At 33.1% G+C, this 27,015-nt stretch overlaps 1 protein-coding gene across 5 annotated transcripts in view; it reads right to left on the bottom strand.

The window, feature by feature from the left end:
- LOC115454534 overlaps positions 1-27,015 on the bottom strand; it is a 49,980-nt gene that overhangs the window by 11,199 nt on the left and 11,766 nt on the right. The window contains exons 1-3 of one of the 5 annotated variants that reach the window (XM_037440903.1): positions 11,517-11,604; positions 3,084-3,202; positions 958-1,140 (exon numbers count right to left, since the gene is read on the bottom strand). In XM_037440903.1, coding sequence (XP_037296800.1) covers positions 958-1,140; positions 3,084-3,159 — 259 coding nt within the window. In that variant the 5' untranslated portion in view covers positions 3,160-3,202; positions 11,517-11,604. Of the gene's footprint in view, positions 1-957; positions 1,141-3,083; positions 4,665-4,717; positions 5,127-11,516; positions 11,605-27,015 lie in introns of those variants that run through there. The other 4 variants (XM_037440904.1, XM_037440902.1, XM_037440906.1 and 1 more) reach the window with 4 other exon arrangements.

The following is a 27,015-nucleotide window of genomic DNA, read 5'->3' on the forward strand; positions in this document are numbered from 1 at the left end:
CGAATTACAAAGTATTTTCTGATAGAAAAAGAAATTGTAATCTTTCTAAACGATACTAATTTTTGTTTGAGTGTTAGAAAATTTCTGTATAAATTGTGCAATCATTATAAATTATCTTAAGATAAAACTGGGTGGAATGATGGATAAATTTATTGAAAATATTGATTATGTAGATAATGGACATATTATGGATAAGGAGATGTACAAAAAATGGCGCTTCTCTACACTACAAAATGATTGGTCGAATTTGACTGTAAGCCATATTTATTGACTAGGTTTTGCTCCCGTCTTTCTTTGTCGAATTCGGTTTGTGTCAATTATAAAAAAAGTAGTATATAATATTCTTTCCTCTTGCTCAAACTTCGTCTGTACTCAAATTCAGTTCAGTTAAGTCGTGAAAATGTAACAGATACACAGTCCGCCTTTATAATATTATTAAGCAGTGGCGTAGCGTGGACTAATATAGAATTGCCCGAAGTCGCATCAGCGAGGTCCCTTTTCTTTACCAAGATCTACCCAATAAATTCATCTTACCAAACATGCTTTGACACGACATACCTATTTATGATAGTGAAAAAATAATGGGCGGTGGGTGAATATTGAGGCCTCGCGAGGCCCCTGTTGTAGAATGTAACCTTTGTAGTGACTATTATTTTCGTTATGTTATCTTCGAGAAATGTGCGTGGAATGGTATTCTGTAAGCCAAATTTCTATAGTCCTAAACATGATGCGTTGTGTTACGTGCTTGTTACGCACTGTTAAAATAACGTGCGGGATAGAGAATAAAGCCCCTGAAATAAACACTCGTGTCAATAACACATCTTTTTTTACCTAATTTTATAAATAACTCAGAATATATATACCAATTACTTACAAGAGCCCCTTTAAGTGTGAGGCCGTGGGCAAGGTTCCACTTTGCCTACGCCTAGCTACACCACTGTTAGTAAGGATACTCACTCGCTCTAAAAGCGGAGTCGATGTGCTTAAGTATCTTGAACAAGAAGCTTTGCTGGCCCCAGAAGAGGGTGAGGAGCGTGGCGGGCGCGAGGTAGCGCAGCGTCGTCAAGATGGCGTCCAGCGCCGCAGACCACATGCCGGGCCTCGACTCGTACTCCGGGTACTCGGGGATCGTGAACAACCCTGGAACAAGAAATTGCATATAAAAAAAAATATACTAAATGTATTTCTGACTGAAAGTGTGATATTGCCGCTGCATAGTAGGCTTGAGATTTTCTCATACTTATGACTTATAGACGTCTGTTGCTTTTTTGTAAAGTTTCTGTTAAACTGTGAACAGTGTCGTTGGTTACATGTTTATTAATGCAGTACATGTGTAATTTTACCCTTTACTTATTTAATGTGTACCTGTTTTCTGTTCCTTTTGAATAAAATAAAATAAAATTGTAGTAATGGCTTTGTGGCGTGTAAATTTGAAATTATTTTAATGACTTTCATTTTGTCCGAATTTATTTTTTTATTTTGCATCTACAGAAAGAGAGGTTTCATTTAGTTACGCAATGTCAAAACGACTTTATATTTATAATATTAATAAGATTAGTAAATTATAACTATCTAAATATGTCTGAAAGTCAAAGTGATCGTTTTCCCTTAATTGAACCAATCCTAGAATTTCTCTCAAAGTTTTGCACGTTGTTAACGAAAAGTATTTTGTTATTTTTTGGGCCTTGGACATAATTCATAACTTTGTGATATTAATCACGTTATGAGCATAGTTTGCTATTAATTATACGAAGAAAATGAGTATTTACGTTATTTTTTAACCGAATTCAAAAAACGATGGAGGTTCCCAATTAGACGTATTTTTTTATATTTGTTATAAATTTAAATATTATGTTGGGCAGTAATTGACTTTCTTGAAGCTATTTTGTGTCTAGATCAGGTTGATCTACCTACACAGTATTAGGAACAACAACACAGTCACAAAACCCATATTAAATAGTTACTAGTTGTAGCGTTTTATAGTTAGACGCCGCTGTAAAAGAACAGATGGTTGCATTCGTCTATGAAAAAGAAGATCTCTAATCAGGCAGATGTTGCGCCTGACCAGCTACAGCCTTGCTATACATACTGTGCGTCATTCAAATTTTGCTACCGCAATTCAGAATTGTATGTCGCCATCTAGTGTAATTATTGAGTATTATTTCCTAATTGCCGATATAAAATACTGATAAAATTTCGTGTTACATCATCGATATTGCGATGCGCATGGCCTTTATAGCACGCCGTCTGTGTCGCGTTGATTAAGTATAATTTGATAATGCGATAGCATGCGATTTTCCACATCGAAAAGTTACAACTAATTTCACGGTTTCAAGGTACAGTTAGCCGCAAAAATAGGTGTACCTACAAATTAAAAACTTCAAACGCTTTACATTAAGTTTAATCGATATATTATTTTTCTTTATCTAAAATATATGTACCTACCTTGTGAATAATGATACTAAATAAAAAATAAATGACTAAGTTCTGAGGTAACAAACATAAAAATACAAGTCGAATATAAACATAAAAAACCCCCACCTTTTTAAGTCGGTTAACAAAATAGGTACCTATTTAGTCCAGAGGCGTCCACACCTATAGTTACCATACATTCTAACTTATTAATGGGTTTATCTAGTACTTCAACATATTTGTATACAGGCAGTTTAATTAATTGAAGGACACAAAGATAGTCGTGTGTTCACTGGAATCTTTTATCTATCCGCTGTGACATCATTTAATAAATATTGTTTGAATGACTACATCAGGTACCTCTAGTTTGTTTGTCATTCCAAAGTAGAGAATTTGTCATCACTTACGAATTTCTTAGAATTTGGTGAAAATAATTTAAAATCTCCCATATTAAATACAAACCACCCCTTCATCCCCAGTGGGTTCAGCAGAGGTGCAATTAGAGCACCTAATTTTCGCCTGTGTTCCGTCCCATGATGTGATAGGGGGCGAGCTTATCGTTATATTGAGCACAAATTCGTGTAATACCCAATATATTTTTGTAAGTTTATTTTAATTTTCTATTTTATGCTATTCACGTATAAGTAATAAAGGAATTTTGATATACTGACCAACGCTGCGCGGGTGTCGATCGTTGCTGACATTCTTCTTGTAAATTCGAGCCAAATCTTCTACACTGTCCGACATCTTTACGATGATTATAATTCACTTTATCGATTCCATTCTACACCTTATAACACTGCAAATTAACTCATGTCTACTTTTAAGTAGAGTACGGTTGGTATTTCAGGTCTCAAACGTGTTTGTTATTCACATTGTTTTATTTCAATATATATAATGAAATAAATAATATGACAACCACATTTGTTTTCAAATATTTGCTTTTTGTAGGATTTTTGTAAATGAAATTATTATTTTTAGATGTGTTTTAGTTGTTCTAATTTTTACAATAATTTGTTTCGCATGCAAGAATCGAGCATTTTAACAAATCTCTCGTTAACTTGTTTATACTTGAGGCTTTTTAATCACAGTTTATATAAACAGATGAAAGCGAAAACTGCATGCTAGATACAGTCCCTGTCTTGTGTAAAACATGCATGAGATACCTCGATATATACGCACACACTCACACCTCATACTCCCGAAGAGATAGGCAGAAGCGCAAGTGGTGCACCCACTTTCCGCTGTGCGTATTCCATCCCACGTTGGGAGCGAGCCTATCGTCTTATCTGTGACAAATTTTAGACTTCGGGCTGATGTTGAGTAGAGAAACCCAATATACCGTTGATCGAACCCGAGACCTCAGCACTGCAGTCACACCGTAATATCTCTACGCCACCAAGTATACCTAAAGTTCAGGTAGTAAACACTATTTTCATTGAAAATACACAGCATGTTTTCATGGGAATTCAATCCCTAACGTAAATTACTAGAGCATGAATTTATTAAATTAATTTGAAACATAAATCACACGTAATGCAATACACGCAATACATATGATTTATTTTCGAACATTATTCAATAAATTAATCAGTAATGAGATTGCTGTTTGTAGCGCAAACGGTTTGCAATACGGCTTAATTTGACAACGCTAAAATTGGCAATAAATTGAAAATAAATCAATTGTTTAATATAAATATTTTACGTTTAATTTCGTCTTTATTTTCATACCGTGAAAATACATTATTGAAGGTTAAGTTAGTTTTAAAATATCTTGTCGAATATCTTGATGTCAGTGACGTGCGGATAAAATTCATAAATGTTGTCAACAGTTTTGGCGTTTTATAAGATGGTTAAATGATGATTATACTGATCTCACTTCAGAGGAATCGCAAGACACGATGAACTGTGTATAATAGCAATAAGGTATAATAACGCCTGGCAAGAAGCAGACATCATAATAGTATGGATCAATAAATATGTATCTTGAATTAACTACAAACCAGTAACTAATGAAAAGTATGTCTGCATTTCAACCTTTTATTAATAAAAATTTCTGCAACTCAACCTTTTTTTTGTAATAGAAACTGTTTAAAAAAATAATTTTCTCATTATAATTATAATGGCTAGTAATAATATGTTCAATGGTGATATCATATGATCCATGGCAACGAGACAGCCTCGTCGATACACTATTTAACATAATAATGTTAAAACAAGCATCATATGAAACCGGTAAATAAAACAATTCAAAGGCAAATCGGCAAAATTTCTACGTACTTGGATTATTTCCCCAAATACTTACGTATAAACACAAAATCCGATAATCTGGGTATCATTTATGTCAATATGTCAACACATCACACACTATCTGCCCAGAAATATCCGAAAAGTCCAATCCGACGCAAGGTAACCACCCAACTGTTTTTCGTGGGCCATCTCGGACGTTATCTTATCTGTCGTGAGGTCATGCCGCCAATGTAAAATGATAAACTGATTGCAGGATTTTCAATGATTCAGTTAATAATCTCTGATTATGATAATGATTTGCATTGCGTCTTACTTTGTTCCAATGGCATCATGAGCTTGCAGTTAATTCAGACTCCCTTTGGATTCAATTTTTACATTTTTAATTTTCTTTAATGGAAAATTGACGTAACATTAAATCAGAATCAGTTACTTGCTGAAGTATCTTCTCTCTGTTTTATTGTATTTATATTTTTCCCGTCATTATATTATTGTCTACATTAAATTAGTAAAATTAAGTTTTTTATCTAATGTTATGTAACTCTAATTGGTTTCCCAAGATGGTCTCGTCTAATTTGGGTATAATTTCCTGTTAATTTAAATTTTATATAAATATGATTTTTAATTAACAATTCGAATTCTAATATATACGCTTTTATTTGTATAAAATAATTATTACCTAATGATCTTATGTTTACGCGAATGTCAGACCACTGATGCAAGAAAATTAAAATATTAAAAAAAAACGCGATGAAATCCGAAAACAATTTCTTTATATCGATTATTATTAACTTTAGAATATATTATGCCAATATATTGTTAAACAGTTATTGAAAAATACAAAACTAACAGAAAAACGTAAGCACTGAATAACCATACAAATCACTCAACACAAAGCTAATAAAGGTGTACCTATACAATGACTAAGATATTATTCGTCCAATAGGTTTGTTTTGTATCTAAGGAATGTTAATGTTTGTTTACCATTTATAGTCCACAGATAATATTAAAGATAAAATGAAACGTGGCAAGGAAAGTGGTACTCAATACCAGCTCATAGTCATAGATTATCTATCTATATATATAAAAATTAATCTCTAGTTCCCTTGGTCACGCCATCACGCGTGAATGGCTGGACCGATTTCATTTTTTTTGTTGTGTTTGTTATTGTCAGGAGGATGTTATTATGAAAGAAAAAATTCAAAAAATTGCGCGGTAAATTAGAAAATTTAAGAAAACTTAACGAAAATATTAATTTTATATAACTGACAATTGTTTGGAATAACTGTCAGCAATTGACAGAATGCGCGCTGCAAATTCATAGTTAAGACGGGACAACGTCTATCGGATCAGCTAGTTGTTTATAAAACAATAATATAATCTGAATATTTGACATTGAAATAAATCTAATTACCGAATTTATCGCGGTTTCTTATATTATAAATTTCTCCCAACGTTTCGAAGACTGCAGCCTTCATGGTCACGGGGAGGACTGAATATTTGAGTTTTGTAATAATAATTATTGTGTATTGAAATGTAGTAACTGTTAACTAACTTTAAAGTTGGGCATATTTGTCCAACGAAAGCACAAGCGTAGCCAGGTTTAAGTATCGTAAGGGAGAAGAAGTTTAAAAAAAATGTAAATTATAATTGCTTTAATGGTGAAGGGAAACAGCGTGAGAAAACCTGCGTACCCGAGAATTTGTCCAAGAATTTTGAGGGTATATGATGTCTGCAAATCCGCGCTAAGCCAGCGTGGTGGACTAAGGCCTAATCGCTCTTGATAGTAGAGGAGGCCAATGCCCAGCAGTGGGGCAGTATATAATACAGAGCTGATATTATTATTATCAAATTGAAAAGTAGAAGCAAGGCCTGAACTTCGATTAGGATGATCAAAAACTAAGTGGATGAAGGAACCTCTCAACGTTGTAAGGCCTAGGATGTGTTCCAGATTATGTAGAATTGTTTCAAAACCTAACTATGAGCGTATCCGAATATGTTGTCCCTGAACCTCCTCTATTATAGGAAGGAGTGGGTGAGGTGACCTCTCCATTGTAACCTGGCTCATGATTCATAGCGTAGGATTCTAGAACCTACACTGTATCCTCGATATAACAAATTAGGCAGAAGCGGCATCGACTGTGTCAAGGTTAAAGAAACTTTATTAGTATTGTTTTTAAGTCGTATACCATTTGACCTTATTCCCCCCCTGCTACTGAAACGGCGCAGCGCACTTTTTGAAACCATGTTTTAGAAATGATACGTTTAGATTTTAGTTTTTACAACGGATTTGATTGCTGTTAATCTTCTCTGGAGGAAAAACCACAGAAAGAGAGTTCCAATCTGAGACTCAAACCCCGAACCTCCTGTTCTACACCCCGTTATATTCTTTCATTAGATTAGGCGATTATTATATTTAAGTAAACTGCTCTAAACAAAATAAAAAATAAATGTATGTTCCAATTGTTCTAGCATGAATCCGGTTGTTTTGAAAACTCGTTGAGTTTTTATCATAATCTAGATAAAATTGTCAACACGATTTGATAAGATAAAAAAAGTTTTTCATTAACATGAGTTTGTCATGATCGCAATCAATAAAAATAATACATAATTATTTTTATGCTCTCAAACTGGTTCCAAACATTACGTTTATGCAACAAACTAGCACGTTTTTATTTTACATCTATGGTTCAATAAACCTATTGTACATTGTTATTTTCAAGAAGATAAGTATAAAGTTTCATTTAGCAACGCAATTACAAAATGATCGCGTACAAAAAATTTGGTTTAAAAATGAAAATTATTTATTACTGACTAAAATTGTATGGCCTTTGGTAAAACAAAAGCGTTGTTACATCCTTATCAACCAAAAACAGCATCAATTATGCGACCTCTAAAATCACTGAATAGTACATGTAGGCGTTAATAGGTATTTATAATGCTTATAACTGTAAATGGCATGCAAATTGATGATAAACAGCATCGTCCCACGGAATCGCATGTTGGAAATTAAATTATTATATTTAGAGATTAATCATATCTTAACGCATTTATCCTCGAAGGGGTATGCAGAGGTGCAATCAGGGCACCCACTTTTCGCCGAATGTGTTCCGTCCCATGATGTGATAGGGGGCGAGTCTGTCACCTTATCGGGGACAAATTTCAGACTCCGGGCTGATACTGAGCAGACAGACCCAAATATCACTTTGCCCAATCCGGAATTCGAACCAAGACCTCAGAGCGCTACGCTACCGCACATACAGCTACTCCACCGAGGCAGTCATTAATCATTTTTAAATTTGAAGGTTTGTTCACGTTATTAATGCTAAAGTTAATGAAAACGTTTCGATGTTTGTTAGAATTAAACGCAAAAACAGCTGAACACATTTGGATGGAATTAAGTTCACGGATAGGCCATGTCTTTAACACATACGAAGGCTATTTTATATCCCAGTATTTTCCTCTGTTTTTTTTTATCTGATTTTTAAATATATGGCGCTGGCGTACAAGTGATGCTATGAATAGCTACAGTAATTTTGGAACTTTTGTTACGGATAAAGTATTACCTAGTAGGTCAGGGTGAACAAATCCGTCTACGGGGGCATATCCGTCTTTTTGCAACTACGTACGTTCTAATATAAGGAAATCTTTGATAGTATTATAGCTAAAAAGGGATATTTATTTGCCTGTATCAATATCATTGATATCAAAATTGTCCGTGGAATAGAACTGTAATTCCAAACAGACGGATCGCCGCCCTAGATGGTAAAGGGTCCCAAGACTATACTAAATAAATTGTATGATCGTTTTAGCCGGGAATCGTCCACCGCTGGACATATGTAGGCCTCCCCTATTGAGCGCCACAGAGACCGGTTCAAATAAATTGTATACCAATATCATATTTTTTTGTGATTGCTATGGCTAATGAACTATACTTAGTATATCTCTAATTTCAGTGCTGTAGTATACTGTAGGTAAAGGAGAGTACTTGTAATTGATTGACGTATATTCTATAGACACGAACATCCATATAAACTATTTGTTCAAAATGTGAACTAAAATGGCAACTAAAACGTCACTGTTATAACCTATTTATTAACTTGAATAACAAATAATTTTACTTATTTGACTATTGTTTTTTATTTAAATCCAGGTTTACACTTAGACTCGAGTTCTTATATCATGAGCGTCACTCCGTACACAACCACACTCTGTCAATATTGACCATACTAAAGTATATTTGAATGGATTACAGTTCAATTCAGTTGAATACAGTGAATGTTCGGAACGCGAAATCTAGTACGTAGTACATAATATATATATCGATGTTGTAGTTTAATAACTGTCATTGAAATTGAATTTTATCAGTTAAACGGAATTGATCCTTAAGTGCCATCGATGTATCATAAAAATACATTTTTTTATTTAATCTTTTCTATTGAAAAAAAAAATGTTTTTCGTATTTTATCGCGGATTTTTATATTATGATTCTCTGGCAATGTTTCGAGGACAAAGTAATTTATTATTATTAAAAGTCAAAGTTTCAATTTCTACCTACATTTAACAATTGTACAAAAAGTATAATCATAATATAAAAAATCGCGATATAATCAGAAAGACAATTTTTATTTTAGTCTCTACCATTCAACATAACAAATCATTAATTTATTCTAGCCCCAGTTTTTACAGGCATAATATGGAAAACTCCTAAAATTTTTATTTTTAGTTTTTAATTAAATAAAATTGATATCTGTAATATTTTAAGTAATGACCTTCCATGTGGTGTTGAATTTTAAGCTCTATGTATACAGCAACAATGATTAATTACTAGTATATTTAATTTGAACACACAACAACGATTTATGGCACAACGTTCGCATTTTGATTAGATATTAATCAAGTTGGATTGATTGAATGAGTTATTGAATGAATGGATTAGGGCGATTGGAGTTTTGTTTGTTATTTCGAAGATTTTAAATTTCGAATCCAAGTTGTTGCCAGTTTGAACGATACGCAATAAAACCTACGTGGTACTTATAACCTTATTTTTTATGTACGAGAGAGTGACAGTACCACAAATAAGTTTTTTCATCAAAGTTTGAAAAAGGAATAGGACAGTTTGGCAAAATGTAATAATTTGCCTGGGACTACACTTTATCACAATGTAGAGAAAAAAATGAGAACCGGCTTACACTTAGTTCAGAGATAATTTGATGATTGAGTTAGTCAACAATGTTTTATAAAATAAAGATACAGATCTTGCATTGTTTGTCGGAACGAAGACATCACGCCCACAAATGTGGGACTTTCTCAGTATTCACTCGTGTGCACAATGCTTTATTAAACAAGGTCATGACACAGATTGATATGCGGTTTTTATACTCACGCCTAATTGAAGGGTAAGCAGAAGTGCAACTTATTGTCTCCGCTATATTATTAAAGCAAGTACATCGCGTGGAAGTAAACAATAACGTCAATTATAACTTTGGTTTACAAAGATTTGCATGGCACTGACTTATAGTTTTGAGACAATAGACTCTTTGCGATCCAAATAAAGCTTATTATCGTTTTCAGAGGTATTAGAGTGAAAACCTTCACGACATCTAAATCGATAAGTATACCATCAAGCCATCTTGAACTGTTACAATACGAGATAGATACGAGATAAAGCTGAGATAATGTCGGAATATGAATGATTATATCACGAGAATCACATGGTTTATGCCAATGTCACTCACGTGAGGTCCATTTGTGACCATCTTCATAGCTAACTGCGAGATATATTGAATCCCGTCTATCGTAACTAAATAAAGTCTCTACCTCAAAATGCAGCTGTAGTCTGGTCATTGCAGCTCTTGTTAAAAAGGTAACTGCGCTGTAATTTGGCAGGTCTCCTATATTTTTTTATAAAATTTGCTAACCAAAATCATATACGAACTTTGTTTCATAGCTTCTATATACGATATATTATGAAATGTGGAATTAATAAATAGTCACATTTTATTATTATTTGTGTAAAAATCATTTTCAAATTAATCTTTGCGTATAAAGGCGCGGTCTTATTTTAAGCCTTCGTAATCTAAATTATGCCAATATATTACGGAAAATATGATATCAATACAATTCATTAATACTTTAAGTAATTTATCATATTCCTTAAAATAATCTTTTATTTTGGAAACCGATTGCACTGGTACACTTAGCGTTGCAAGGTTATTCAAATTTATAAATAAATTTAAAATTAATAACATCAGTAATTTAACTAATTTCTATTATATTTGAAATTAGAATCCAATCTTAAAATGTTATTCAATAAGAAATTACATTACTAAATATATTTAGAATCCTAAAAGTAAATTAGACGCCAAAATTAATTTTTCATTTGATAAATTAAAATGAATAATTTAACAAAACACCGAGATTTATTTTTAATTAATAGTATAAAAGTAATAAAATTAATCACTAAGAAAGTGATGAGAAATTAATGAACTCCCACTTATTTAATGAGATATACAAATTAGCTCTCAAAATACCGGGTAACGAGATCCGGATAAAATTTTACAAGATAATAAAGTATTTACAATGCCGGGGTTGAAAATATTATATAAATTGTTAATTACATTTTAATAGAGCGTTGATAATTATATAATTTACTTTCGTAATTATCACTTAATCGCTTTTATTTACTATTTGGCGTATTAGATACAATAATGAACAATTTATGTAAAAACTACAATAATATAAAAAAAGAGTCACGTTCTTCCACAACCTATAAAGAGCAATTTGAAACAATAAAGTAATATTTTTGATACAAATTAAAATAAAAGTCTCTATTCACATATAATAAAACAGTATACTTTTTCGCTATCCATTCATAAAATTCCACCAAATTTCAATCACAGATGGCGCTGTATACAATCAAATAATATTACTTAATTTCACATATGGTTATTACTTTCACATAACACAGTATAACGTATAAGACCCAAAATATCAACGTAAGATGTTACAAACCGCGCGCGCGCAAGTTTTAAAGCCGACTGAATTGTGTTATCATTTTATCAATTTATCGCATGTGATGCAAAAATTCTTGAACCCGGAAGGTAGATATTGGAGATCCGTATGTTTTTACGTAGTGACTAGTGAAACTGATGGTGTAGGGTCCAAATATAATGTTGAACAACGTTGTCCTCAACAGTCGCTAGAATTTTGTCGATTTTACAGGTATAAAATGTTATTCATGTGTTTTGTGAGTCTCATTGTATTCATTGGCTGATCCTGAAGAAGGCTCATTGGACTGCGACATTTAGAAAAGTTTTCCAAAATGTGTTCATTGATCGCACTTCGGAGATGTCCGTATAAAAAACTCTGGCACCATCCCAGTTCCTAAGTTGGTATTGAGGTGCACATCAAGTGATTTAATATCCTGAATTAGTTAATATAAATAAGAAAACGAAATACCTAAAATACTGAACATTAATGTGTTATTTAGTAATACATGGGACATGTGTTATTTAGTAATAATAGTAATAAAGTAATTGGGACTCTATTTTTTGTAAATCATATTTTTACTTTTTTTACTGTATCTATTGATTTAAAATGCGAATAACTAATTCCTATTAACAAACTAAAAGCCAAAGAAATGTCCTGTCTGCGACAAATAATCTTTACGCAAAAGATAAGACAATTTATGTCATATCAGATAAATTGGACTTGTTTAGTCAATTCGCTATAAATAATTATGATAGTTATATTTTTATAACAGTGTTGTAAACATTACACGCTTTGCTTGTATTGTTATTGTGGAATTTTCTACTTTTCCCGCCAAAATGCCACCTAGGGATTTAAATAGACATGCAATGTAATTTTTTTTGACGCAAACTCATTTTTTAAGCATCTTACAAGCTGTCACGTCCGCGGGGGGGACTACGTATCAAATAGCGGACCACATCCCCTCGATTGAGAAACATAGGAAAAAATGTTTGTAAAATGTAACTACTTATAAGCACCTTTATTGAACTCATTTGGAAAAAGAAACTGTCACGAATTGTTTATTAAGACTGTTGCCTGCCTGACGCCAGAATCTCCTAAAAAGCCCAACCTTAGATAATAAGTGATAAAATCCTCACAACCTACAGAGTGTTGCCTGACTTAAAAATTAAATCCTAACCTCTCCACTTACAACTTGTATATGTTGCTATAAAACTAAGATGGCGACATATTAGAATTATAATAATAAATTTACCAGCCCTGTATTATGTAATGCCTACTGCTGGGACTCTATACTGAGAGAGTTTAAGCCTCAGTTAACCTATTGCGGGTTGCCACACCTCACATGTTTTCAAAATTCCTATAGTAGCACTATTAAAAGCAAATAAAATTTTATGATTTCTTATATTAACGTCAATGTTACTCATTGTAATAACAATATTTCGCAATAGACATTGTAACTTTGACTTTTTGGACGATACCTCCCTCCACCGTAACTAAAAAGGCTGCAAAGTCTTCGACACGCCGGGAGAAATTTATAATATATAAAATCACGATAAAATCCGAATAATAATTTTATTTCAATGTGTAATTATGTTATACCTAGTATTGAGCATCGAGGTATACAATATTGAAGATTCGTCTATGCTTACCTAATATCATCTTGGTCTATTGCACAAGTGCCGGAAGAGATCGTTGTACCATATCGCCATTTATCTTAGCTCCAACAGCTTTTTACTTCCTGCGGTGTTTGTTACGCCAAATCTAATTAGTTACTGCTAATGTTTTACTGTGATTGTATTGAAACTATTGTTTGTGGAAAACAAAAATCTATTTTTAATTGTACACGGAATTCATAAGGGTAGCTATAGAAACTCTAATAATGTATGGACTATATGAAATACCTATACATAATTATCTGTATCTGAATTGGCTATAATATGACAATGTAAATATAATCGCATTGGGTGTAACTCCTGTGTAATTATATTTAATAAATAAATAAAAAAAAATGAAAAAAATCCTAATATATGTATAATAAGCATCTGCTTATAGGTATTATAATTTATAGTATTAATAGCAGCTATATTTTATTTTATTAATAGGATACGGGTCTCTACTACTAAGAGGGTTTAGACTTAATCCATCATACAGGGTTAGGTGCGAGTTAAAAGACTTTACATACCTTTGACATTTAAATTAGATTTATTATTTATTTATTTATAAATATATTATAACACCATAACAGTTAGAATACTAATGGGACGTTATACAGACAAAGAAGTTAATTATTAACCTTAACAATTGATTTCAATACATCTATGAGTCATTTCTGTTAGTTCCCGCAGGTTGCATATAAATATATCTAAACTTTGGGATATAATATTGACCAATCGTATGGCCCGTGATAGGACGCAAACCTCAGCACATGTTGTTTTGAGATGTGTTTTGGATTTATAAGGTTTCCTCACGATGTTTCTTTGACCTTTAAAACGAGTAGAGAGTGGATTAGTCTTTCATTTTTATGGTGTTTATGGTGACTGTTCATTATTTATATTTACATAAAATGTACATAACATTACGTATTTGAAATTAGATAAGGTTAGGATTACTCGCGAGCCACATTCAATCCGGGCAAAGACCTTTTACTTACGTTTTATGAATGCAAATTGGCGTACCGTCGCAGTACAGCGCACACTGCTTTACTAAAATAAATAATAGATGAGTGCTTTTTGTTTATGAACATTTTCTTATTATCTTTGTATTTTACGCAATTTTAATCCGTAATTGTAAAGTTGTTTAGAGACAGAGGTGTACGACCAACTGTGGATATTATGATGACGATGGAGGAAGCGAAGTACGCCAGAATCGTGTAAACTGTTAATCCATAGTCTTTGCCTACCTCTATGGTATAGATACGTGATTTATGTATGTATTTATTGCCTTATGGCACAGAGGTGTGATGCTATATATGTATGTATGTAGACATTAGTCTACAGCATGAATGGGTTGACTAAACCAGTGTCACAGAAATGGAACTTAAATGCCGGTTGCAGATAGAAAACTAAGCTAATATAGTTAAGCTAAACTCGCATTTGTTTTACCTTCTACTTGACTTATCAGTACAATATAAAAATATAGCAGCCATGGAAGTTAGTCTAAACTAACTAAACCAAGTTTTCCGCCTGCAACCCCTTTAAATGACAGCTTACTTTTCATATTTTGAATGAGATTTGGATGTAATTTTATCATTTATGATGTGACCACGTTCCGAAGCGGTGATATGTTCGTGATTCAAAAGAGCTTCACGGTTACTGGAATAAAAAAAAAAATGAATTTGAGCATTCATATCTCAATTTACATATCTGTCTCCACCATAAAAACGTTTTTATATACTTGTATAGATATGATGAGCCTATATATGTATACTCGAATATAGTGGCCCACGTAAGTGTGTCGCGTTCCTGTATCAGCTTGTGTATATCCAGTTCCAACCGACATAATAGGGTACCGGACTAATTTTTGTTCTTTACTATTATGAATTATATACATAATATAAATTGTAACACTGAAGGAATTATTAAAATCCGGTAAAAAATCAACAAGTTATAAGTCTTTGAATTTCGGTGGAAGGGGTAATTTATAGGACACAGAAAAGAGACGAAATACCCACATGTGACGTCATCGGGAATTACGACGCGTGCGAAAGAAAGAGATGAAGCGATATCCCCACATCGCGCCCACTTCTGCACATTACAATATTTTAAATATGAATTACTCGCTCATTTTTAACAATTTTTTATGCAGTTTTCGCAGGAGTGCTTCTTTTTCGTATTATTAACCGTTACATATAGAATAATGTACAAAATCAAGCACAGGCCGGTCCCCTATTGAGTCGACCGAGGGGTGATCATCTCTCGTAAGTCGACATTCTATTGGAGCCACTCCACTTGCCACTAGGTCAAGTGGGCCTACTACCATGCTTGTATAAAAAAAACAAAACCGTAAACACTTGATAAATTATACCCGACGGTACTCTGTCTAGATTTATATCAAAGTCTATAAATTGCAAACTAGACTGGGCATGAACTACAAGGCTAACTTTCCCTAAACTGTCTGATCGAGTTATTGTCTCTCTTTTATATTGTTTTAGCTTTTACTTTGCCTATAAAATATAGTATCGGCCGAATAAACTGTTAAAATATCTGCTATAAAACTGGAGCAGTGACGGGTAGGCAGAGGTGTGTTCGGTTAAGATTTCGAGCTGAACATTCGTTGGACTGGCCTGTAATTATATCATAGACTAAAAGGGGAAGTTTTTTAATTTATTAAAAATAAAATATTTTGTATAATCTATACTTATAATAAATCTGTAGAGAGGTCAATTCTGTACATGAAATATATTTCCAAAATAACTATCAGGGGGTGATTAGGGATCGATACTGATGCCAAAAATGCAATTTGTAAAATTTTTGTCTGTCTGTCTGTCTGTCTGTCTGTATAACCGTTATAGAAACAAAAACTACTCGACGGATTTTAACGAAACTTGGTACAATTATTTGTCATACTCCTGTGCTGGTTATAGTATACTTTTCATCACGCTACAATTAATAGGAGCAGAGCAGTGAAGGGAAACGTTGGGAAAACGGGAGAAGTTACTCCATTTTTTAAGCTTCCGTCGCGTGTGCAAGCTTAATGGTAAAAGCTACACAGAAATCATGTATGACGGAAATGTTCTCCTTAAAATTATGTAAAAATATCCCACCACAGCATATGTCTATCTTTTATGGTTGACTCACAATAACACGTGTAACTCCCGATAGCTTAGCAGTTCGAAGCATTCTCATTATATTTGTCTACTCTTACGTTTATAACACTCTCAGTCATCCCTAATTATAAAAGTTAACATTATTAAATATTCCATAAAAAAGAATCATAGAAATCGGTATAGAAACACCAAAGTTATACATACGCTAATAATAAGCCATCATGCGTGAATACTGAATCATACTATAAGGATTATTTTTGTATATATAAGGTCGCGAACGCACAGGCAGGCGGCTTGCTTGGCACCTAGAGGCTAGCGAATCACCTAGCGAGTAGCTTCGTAAAACGAACATTCTCGAACGTTCGCGACCGGCTCCATTTTTGAAGTCCGAAATCCACGCGGGCGAAGCTGCGAGCGGAAGCTAGTAATTAATAAAGCTGACAGTCTCAAACTATCTCCACACCAAATTTCTTCGAAATCAGGTCAAAGCTATGGCTGTGAAAGCGTAACAAACATACTGACAGTTGCTTTCACAATTATAAGTACAGAAAGACAAATTTACAAAATTGTCTTCGTACTTGTATTACAAAAATCTTTATAAAAAAAAGTCTATCCCGACATATAAGCTCCTGGCGAGAATTAGCATAATTTCTTCCGAATTATCCCTTGAAGGCTGCCGGCGTCAATTTTCTAAGGATTTAGGACGGAAAGGAAGAAAATTTCTTGAAAATGTTTTACTTTGATATTGACTTAGATACACTGGAAATAATTATGCAAATTGTCTTAAGATTGTTTATTTGTTGGTAGTATATTATCAGAGTACCATGTCATAAGAGTTATAGGCTAACTACTAAACTTATATTATCACTACATAGTATAAAACAAAATCGGTTTCTCCGTCCCTATGTCCCTTTGTATGCTTAAATCTTTAAAACTTCGCAACGGATTTTGATGCGGTTTTTTTGAATAGATACAATGATTCAAGAGGAAAGTTGGTATGTATAATAACATCCATTAAATAGTGGAGAAATACTGTTATTTTGTTATGTTATACCCGTGCGAAGCCAGAGCGGGCCGCTATGTTTTTATATACAACGTTCACAGTTTTTCTGTAGTATATCTACAGCATTGCATCCGTGCGAAGCCGGGGCGAGTCGCTAGTAAATTAATAAGACATACCTCTCCCAATGATTTAAAATTGTCCATGATTGTACAACCGCAAAAGATTCTGAACAAATTTATAATTTCGAATCTCTCTTAAACTTTTGTATCCATTTGCTAAACACTGTTATAATTTAGTTAGGAATTTATACTTATTTCGTTAATTGTTTAGAAAAAAAACATATGTGTCCTTATGAACATTTTTTCTTCACTTACAAACTTCGAAAGGTGTACTTTATTTCGCATAAAGAATAAAGAATATTTCAATTGAAGTCAATGTGTGGAGAACATTTTGAAGCTTTGAATTTGTTAAGCTACTTTTGTTGCTGACTGTATATACTTAAGAACAACTATGTAATCTCTTAATAAGTCGATGGAGTATTTCGTTTACCTATCTCTTGAGTAAGTAGGATGTACATTATATCATAAGACGTAATACAAGTAATGACAAAGTAAACGATGTTACGAACAGGCTTCGAGAAGTCATTAGTGATATAGGTTATGTATTGAGACTGGTTGGGTAACCATCGGATAACCATAATTAGTTACAAGTCGCTGGTTTGTGTAGAAAATCTTGCTGATGTAAAGTCGAAAGTTTTTGAACATGTTTAGGTATTTTAAGAAGTACACGTAGAAATCGATGGAAGGATTTGTATAAAATAACGAAGAGTCAAAGGTAAAGACATTTTAACATTTAATGCAACTACACACTTATGATAATAACACTACAATAAGTTACTCAAACAGTAGACGTAAAATAGAAGAGTGTAAGTTTCGAACCAAATAGACATAAAAATATGACGCCCTAATGCCACTACTACTATAATAGAATTCATCTTAACGGCAATATCACACTTTCAGTCAGAAATACACACATGACGATTCGCCTGATGGAAAGCTATACATTCGCCCATAAACAGTAGAAACACTATCCAACAACTTGAATTTCAAAGTATTGTTTGGTATTCCACTGCGCTCGTCATCCTGAGATATGCGATACTAAATCTTATTATATCCAGTAGTTACACTGGTTACAATCTTCTTCAAACTGGAACACAACCGTGAATACACACTGCTGCTTAGCTGCCGAAATTGATATTACGGTAGATGATACCGAGGTAGATTCTCAAATGAGAGACCTACCACCAGTAATGTCCCATGAACACGTCTCCAAATCTATGTCTATAATTATTGTGACCCCACCAGGAAATACTACAAACTACGGGGACCTTAATAGGATTTGATGCTACCGATCTATATCTTGGTAATTTGTTTTTATCCTAATTAGGCTATCGATGCTTTTAAAAATCTTACAAATTAGTTTAAAAGACTAATCTAAATATCGCCACTGATGACGTCATTAGTTCCCACAATGATTTCTTATACATTTCTCATACATACTGATATTCCAATTTCATAAAATAGGGTTTTGTGTTCGTACGGGTAATGAAGCAATATTTCTTGTTCTCTATTTTTAATAAAAATATGTATGAGATAAAAAGCCGGGCTTTAAGTTATGTAGTTGTGGATAATAGGAGTATATTTTATCAAATATGCAGGATTTACTCGAAATCTTTATTAAAGTTAAATTTGGCCTTGGCTCATATTTTTCTTATAATATTGACGGAGATCGGATTAATTAAGATTTTTAACATTAACTGTTTAGAAATTCCTAAAATAGATATGGGGCTAGAGTGTATTAATGGATTTAGGTTTTTAAATGCTATTACTGTTCTAGAAAAATCTTGATTACACATAAAATGGTTTTGATAAACGTACAAGTTCTAAGTAAACTGTAAGACGTGTGTCGTGGAGCGAAGTTAATTAGTATTCTAGACTAAATATAGAATTTCTCAGTACGTTAACACAAAGTTATTAAAGTCGATAAATATAGAAACATTCGACATAATAATATCTACAAAGATATGTATATGTAGGTATATCGTTAAATAATATTCGCTTTGTGTAATGATGGACCTCTGACTTTTCTAAAAAAATATGTATGTATTCTTTGTGAATTATCGCTTGCTTTAACGGTGAAGGGAAAAATCGTGAGGAAACCTGCATACCTGAGACATTTTCTATTAGGAATTTTCGAGGGTGTGTGAAGTCTACCAATCCGCACTGGGCCAGCGTGGTGGACTAAGGCCTAATCCCTCTCAGAAGTAGAGGAGGCCCGTGCTCAGTGGGACAGTATATAATACAGGGCTGGTAATATTATTATAATGATGGATTTAACAATACGGCCTAACATAAGACCAGCGCTGGTTTCATTGCAAGCATGGTGACTTGGAAGCCGTTTTGTGATATCCTTAAATTTAGGTCTTTGCTTTTTTGTTTTTGGATTTGTTTATCACAAAGTGCTTTTCTTTCAATTGCTATGAAGTCGTAAAGAAACAATGTGTTTACACTCTTTAATTTTAGTATGAATGATAATTTATAACTGCGCTATGGACGTCATCATAAAACAAGTAGCGATAGCCTAGTTGGGTGTGGAACGGACTGCCGAGACGAATGTCCGCTGGTTTAAATCCCAAGGGCACACACCTCTGACTTTTATAAAATTACGTGTGTATTCTTTGTGAATTATCGCTTGCTTTAACGATGAAGGAAAACATCGTGAGGAAACCTGCATACCTGAGAAGTTCTCTATCGAAATTTTGAGGGTGCGTGAAGTGTACCAATCCGTACTAGATCAGCGTGATGGACTAAGGCCTAATCCCTCTCAGTAGTAGAGAAGGCTGACAGGGCTGATACTATATTAAAACGGATATCAAACTTAATATCAATGCAAAACATAAATTTAACAGTAAAGGCAATTATTACCTTCACTCAAATGCCTTAAAAAAAAATATTCCGTGCTCCAAAAAACCGTGATATCACCTTACAAATTCCAATTAAACTTCCATATTATACGTTTTACATTCAAAATAATGCACGAAAATGTATGCAGATAATTGATGTGTCAGGCACAGGTGGAAGCGCATCGTACACCGAGCCTAACAATGGGCGTGTAGCGCGAATTATACTCACGGACACGAATGGCGTAATATTTAATTGTAACATTCGTGCAACTGTAATTTTTAATTGTAATATTGTTGGTTAATTGACGGATGGTTTTTAATGTGTGTTGGTTTTGTCGTGTTGTTTACTTGATAGAATATATAAGTAACAAAAACCTTTTAGATTTTTAATCTACATTTGTATTCAATATCTTTAATAGAAAAAAGCTAAAATATATCATTAAAGTGCGTTATTTTTTTTTGGTTACTTCTAGAAAATAATCCGACGAAATCAGTGACCTCTTCTTCTGAAGTTGGAACGTATAACTACAAACAATCCAACTAGTTGAGTGACATTTCGTAGTTGGTTGAAACACGAGGTGTTGCGAACAAAAGATCACGGGTGTTGCGAACAAGATAGAGAACAAAAAGAACACAAATTCATTGCTTTTTTTACTTACTCATGCATTAGAGTAATAAATCATAAAAATCTTAAACATTTCTCCACTAAACACCCGCGAGCGTAACACTTCATCCATTATATAACCGGCAGATATCAGAGGCGCATTGTTCGCATTTCGGACGCAAATACATACATGAACCGCTAGTTCGAAGTTTGTACCATTTGTAAAGCGTTTCAATATAGCTTTATAATATATATCATCACAACTTTCGTTTTTAGAGGTAGACAGATGTGAAAAGGTTAGTGTGATGCATAGAATGGAATATAAAATGCGTGAGTGAGATGAAAGAGAGAAAACGTTTGGAAACGACGGACACAAGACGTCATACAAAAAATGCAATTAATTCGAAAAGTAAAGTTTTGGAACCATTGACATATATTCTATGGACACGAACGTCCATATAAACTATTCATTCACTTGAACAACAAATAATTTTACTTATTTGACTAATATTTTTTATTCCAATGCAGGTTTACACTTAGACTCCAGTTTTTATATCTTGAGCGCCACTCCGTACACAACCAAAAGCTGTCAATATTGACCATACTAATGGCAGTTTGAATGGATATCAGTTCAAATGATTTGATCACAGTGAATGTTCGGAACGCCAAATCTTGTACGTAGCACATATTATATCGATGTTTGGAACAAATCCCACATAGATATAGCACATTTTACTAATTATGAGGTACCATGTAATAAAGGGTCTTTTGTCATTTATCTGGTAAAGTTCTAGACTTCTTGCTAATACTAAGCAGTCTTAAATATCTACAGATTAGTTTCGAAATCGTACCTTCTTAAAGCAATAATTAAGAGTCAATTTTGAATGTATATCTTACTTACTTTTGTCTGTAATCCGGACGGACATAACCTCAAATTCCTTAACAAAGGTTTTTATGAATAGTTTGCACATAAAAGCAATGACTTGAGTCATCGGAGTAATGAATACATCGTTACCTTGAATGACGTTAATAGAGAAAGCATGTTTACGAGATTATTATGAAATTACGACAATCATCACGTTGGATGGGCCATGATTAATCAATGATGATGTTCTTTGAATCACAATTAGTGTTAGCAAGTTTAATATCGCTTTCGGTTTCAATCGCGTGCTTCTCAACGCTGTAGATGAAAGTAAACAGTACGATACGCATCGGTTTTTGAGGTTGATTGCTCTTTTATTTACTACCTTATTATTGTTGGTTTAGGTATGTTACTTTGGTAACATTATAATGTATTTTGTATACATCAATAGGATATACAGAAAAAAAGAACGTAAGAAATATAAACCTAAACTAATTAACACAATAATATTATAGACTAGCTTTTACCTTCAGCTCCGTTCGCTTGAAAAAGTTTTCCGGGATGAATATTTTTCTGATATAAAAAGCAGCCTATAACACTAAGAAATAATATAGCTGCCTATTAGTGAAAAAAAAATCAAAATCGGTCTAGTAGTTAGTGACCTGGTATAAAATTTAATAAAATGCTTTATTCATCACGTAGGCGAACATAGTTGCACTTATAAGTAAATGTACATGAGAATATTTAATTATTATTTAAACAAAGTCGTTTATATAACTAAAAACATTTTATATTGGACAAACCTATAGCATTCAGGAATAATGTAATTTCCTATTAAACAATTTCAAAATCGGTAGTTAGAGATCAGCGCGTTCAAATAAAATCTTCAGCTATATTAGTATAGGTTATACTATTCCGGTTTTAACGTTATAGTATGAAGGATGATTAATGAGCCATCTTCGGCTTTGCGTAATATCGGAACTTATACAAGTAAACCTCGAATAGATATATAGTTATCGTCTATCGCAAGCGGAGACCTAGATACTCGAAGTCATTATATATCGATAAAGCAGTCTGTCCTCACTATTGCAATATTTTTCATGTTTCAACAATATCCACGTAAAAGTAAGTTTTTATTACGTAGATCGGAATAAGCGGTCGGTTGGCCGGTCTTCTGATATTAGATGTTCAAAATAAACACACTCTAGTTTTCTATCCCTAAGGAGCAGGCAGGGACGTAACTGCATCGCCACTTGAAACTAACTTCATATCACTCATAGATTGATGAAATTTGTACATAAGTAACAGAGGCCGGATCAAAGATCTCTTCCTAGAATTATTAACGCTAATAAAATCAAAATATATTGGAATAATATTTCCGAACGATAAGGCTGTCGTATACATCGACGTATATTCTATAGACACGAACGTCCATACAAACTGTTTGTTCGAAATTTGGAGCCAGAACTTAAGTTCGCTACAGCGCTAAAACATCAATCGTAGTCTAACCAAAACGAGTGCTAAAGCGCTTTGAACATAGTATAAGTAAAATGGCGAACTAAACGTCACTATTATAACCTATTTAATTCCTCGAAAAACAAATAATTTTACTTACTTGATTTGTATTCACATCCAGGTTTACATTTAGCCTCGATTCTTATATTATGAGCGCGTGGTCAGGTGTACGGATTGCAGTACAGTAGAGTCGAACACATTGAGTGTTCGCAACGCCAGATCTAGTATGTAGTACATAATATATATCGTTGGTCCTATATGTCTTTTCAATACATGAAGTTAGCGTTAACGATTATAAAGAGGTATCATCGCTACGGCCCCTGGTCTAGTTTAATCCAAAAAAAAAATAATCACTTAGCACTATTGCAAGTTACAATACCGTTCTTACTACACACGATAAAAACATAGAAATCATACAGGCTAATGGTGATTTGCGATATTAAAGCGCTTTTTGCGCTTTACATAATTGTACGTAACACGCTACAATTGTCATTACAATCTCTTCCTGCATTTTGGAGTGTTATGCGACTAATTTATTTGCGTAATTAACTAAAGATTTTGAGATTACAATTGAATATTTAAATTTTAATGGTGTTACGGAGTTTTGTTACGTCAGTTTTGATGGTGAGATCTATTGTTGCTTTAGGTTTAGATTTTGTCCGAAAAGATTTTATACTAGATCACGATTCTTATATAATTTTGAATCAAATGTTTGGTGTTGACTTGATACGCCAATATTTGAACAAACAAATGAACAATAATTTCAAATGTTGGTTTATGTTCTGTTTCCTCTTCCTCGCGACTTTGTTGGTGGTAGGATATATTTTATATCCGCCCGGATAGCAACCAGCGTACGTGTGTCATGAAATTGCTCATAGTTTTCATATCATGCTTATTCTGAAATTATATAATTTAATTATCCACATACTTCCTAAAAGTGGTAACGGCATTTATAAGCTGACGATATTACGAATCGATTGTTTATCGATTAACAGTTCATATTGGGGTCAACGACACACAATCGCATACAAAGGCAACGGTATACGAAAGACATTTAGCGAGAATTAACCACATTTGGGTTAGTGCGTTTGCGTTTTAAAAGAAAGTTGGGGTAATTGTTTTTAATGGAGATAAATGAATATTAATGAAAGTTACAAATGGAGAGAAAATATATAAATAAAAAATAGCAGTTTTTATGTATATTTAATTATATAATCGCATTGGGTGTAACTCCTGTAAGATTATATTTAATAAATAAGTAAATAATATCATATAACTAACTTATTATATGAAGACCGGGTGTTAAATGTTATATTTGAAGTTTTCATGTTGTATAGTTATTAATGCATGCAAATTACAAAGCAAAATAGCCGTGAAATAATTTTATAATAAGTATGTTTATAAATAATCGAATGAATTTTTAAACAAATTATTTTGTTATTCTCTAAGTTGAACGTCTAACAATATAAATTACATAACACAACAATAGATGCTTAATTCTAAAGTATACAATCCAATTTGGTACAAGATAAATTTTGGCAACACGCGTCAACAAGATGTCACTTCGCTAATAAATCATATTCGACGTACATACCGTTACAAATCATCCATGGCATCGATTAACAAACAAAAAATGTAAACATGACAGCTCACGCGCGTTCGGAACGATGTTTGTTAAAGGAAATGTCGACTCACTTTCCAAACGGCTGTACTTTTTACGGCTATTTTTAAAGTTCAATATAAGTTTTTGTATAAAAATAATAAATTTTGATTTAACTGGCTGTATGGATAATAGGTGTGTCATATTTTGAAATAAAAAAATGTAATTAATTTAATAATGTCGATAAAACATTGTTCTTTTTTCAAATTTATTAGATGACAGCTACAAAAAAAGAAAACAATGACAACGATCGTGAATGTATCGGTCAAATTCGAAATTCGAAAGTCGATCATCGAATACAAAATCTTTAGTCTTCACAAAGCTATCTACATTGGGCAAACGTTACTTGATCGAGTTACTGTACTTATCGTGTTTTTGTCGTCTTCAATTCACCGAGCGACCTTAAAAGTCGACCGACCGCCTAATTACCTGTCGATTTTACATTTTTGTGTTGTTCAACGTTTCATATAGTTGATGAAATTAGAACGTGATAATTTGTAAATGTGTATGTAATGTGTCTAAAAGTGAAATTCGTGGCCTCCCGAAGGTCAGCGTAGGAAGGAAAAGGTATCTGCATTAAATATTATTGTATTATCCTTGCATATAAAACAAAGTCCCACAACAAGTCGTTCTGTCTGGATGCGTTAAACTCAAAAACTACCGGACAATTTTTTATGGAATTTGGTATGAATATAGTATGAAACCCTGGGAAGGACATAGGTGAAGCCGCGAGTAAAAGTTAGCATTGTATTAAAACCGACACATTATTGTAAACATGTATTTTTAAAGTATTATGTTGTCTTGTGTCACCTGATTACTTAGTCGTTTCCACCCATGAAAGTGATACTAAAAAAATCTTGGGTGCGTTATCGACCTTTATCGAAGGGAATGGAATTTGAGGCTCTTTGGTAATGGAACTGATCACACGAAACGTAACAGTAATGCTATTTTTTGCGCAGTTTTTTTGAGACTATAATACTTATTCGAACAAACCTAGATCTGTAGACAAACTGATTACAATATGGCTCAATTTTGATTGAGTATATAAAGAACGTAAACATTACTTTTACACACTAATACAAGCACTGGTATCTGTTATAGCATAGTACTAGAATTGATTTCAGTTTTGTACTATTTCTAAACGATTATTTGAAATTAGAATCTATATTTAAAATTAAGAAAAAAATTAAGCACGCCTCGTGAGAATACATTGCTTAGTTTTCATTTTACGCAAATAATATTATAATAGACGTTTCAAATAACAATAAAGTAAATAATGCGATTATCAAGTTTCTAGAACGATGATAAAAGTAAAAAAAATAAAACAACAAAAAAGATAAATGCAAATTGCAACGCATAGTGTTACAATCGTGTCTGTCATCTTAATGAATTATTAAACGTATGTATTTTTAATTAAGTAAAATTGATTACCGATATGGCAATATTAATTAACGAGATTACTGATTGGGAGCTCATTTGGTTTGGTAATATACATACGTGTTATAAATAAAATGTACAAATGCATAATTAGGTTTGCAAAAAATACGAAAGTGATAAAACAGTTCGTAAATGGGTAAATATGACAACGGCTAATACCAATCGCTTTAAAAGGTGAGTTTAGATATTTATTGAAAGGAAGCGATCTATCGTGATGTTTTATCAGACAGTGTGCTGCGCGTGCGCATATATGTGTATACTATGGAAACAGTTTAGTCGATGTCTTATTCTCTCCCAGTGAGCGTCCTGAGCCGAGGTTCGTAACCCGTTAGTGCAGGAGTTCCCTAAAAGTTCGCCGTAGACAGTAAAGAGGGGCGGAGTGAGTCGATCCTCTAATTATTGGACACCAAAAATGTTTGCGTCAATTTTATTTTGTGGTGTTTTAATTTTCGTTTCGATTAACCAAACCTAACTACTATTATTGTAGGTACCTATTTCTTTCGACTGTCTTCTTCAAATAGCTAGGATAGGGCGCTGTGAAAAAATACTGAACTT

This window comes from Manduca sexta, chromosome 21 (genome assembly GCF_014839805.1).
Source record: "Manduca sexta isolate Smith_Timp_Sample1 chromosome 21, JHU_Msex_v1.0, whole genome shotgun sequence".
Lineage (NCBI taxonomy): Eukaryota > Metazoa > Arthropoda > Insecta > Lepidoptera > Sphingidae > Manduca > Manduca sexta.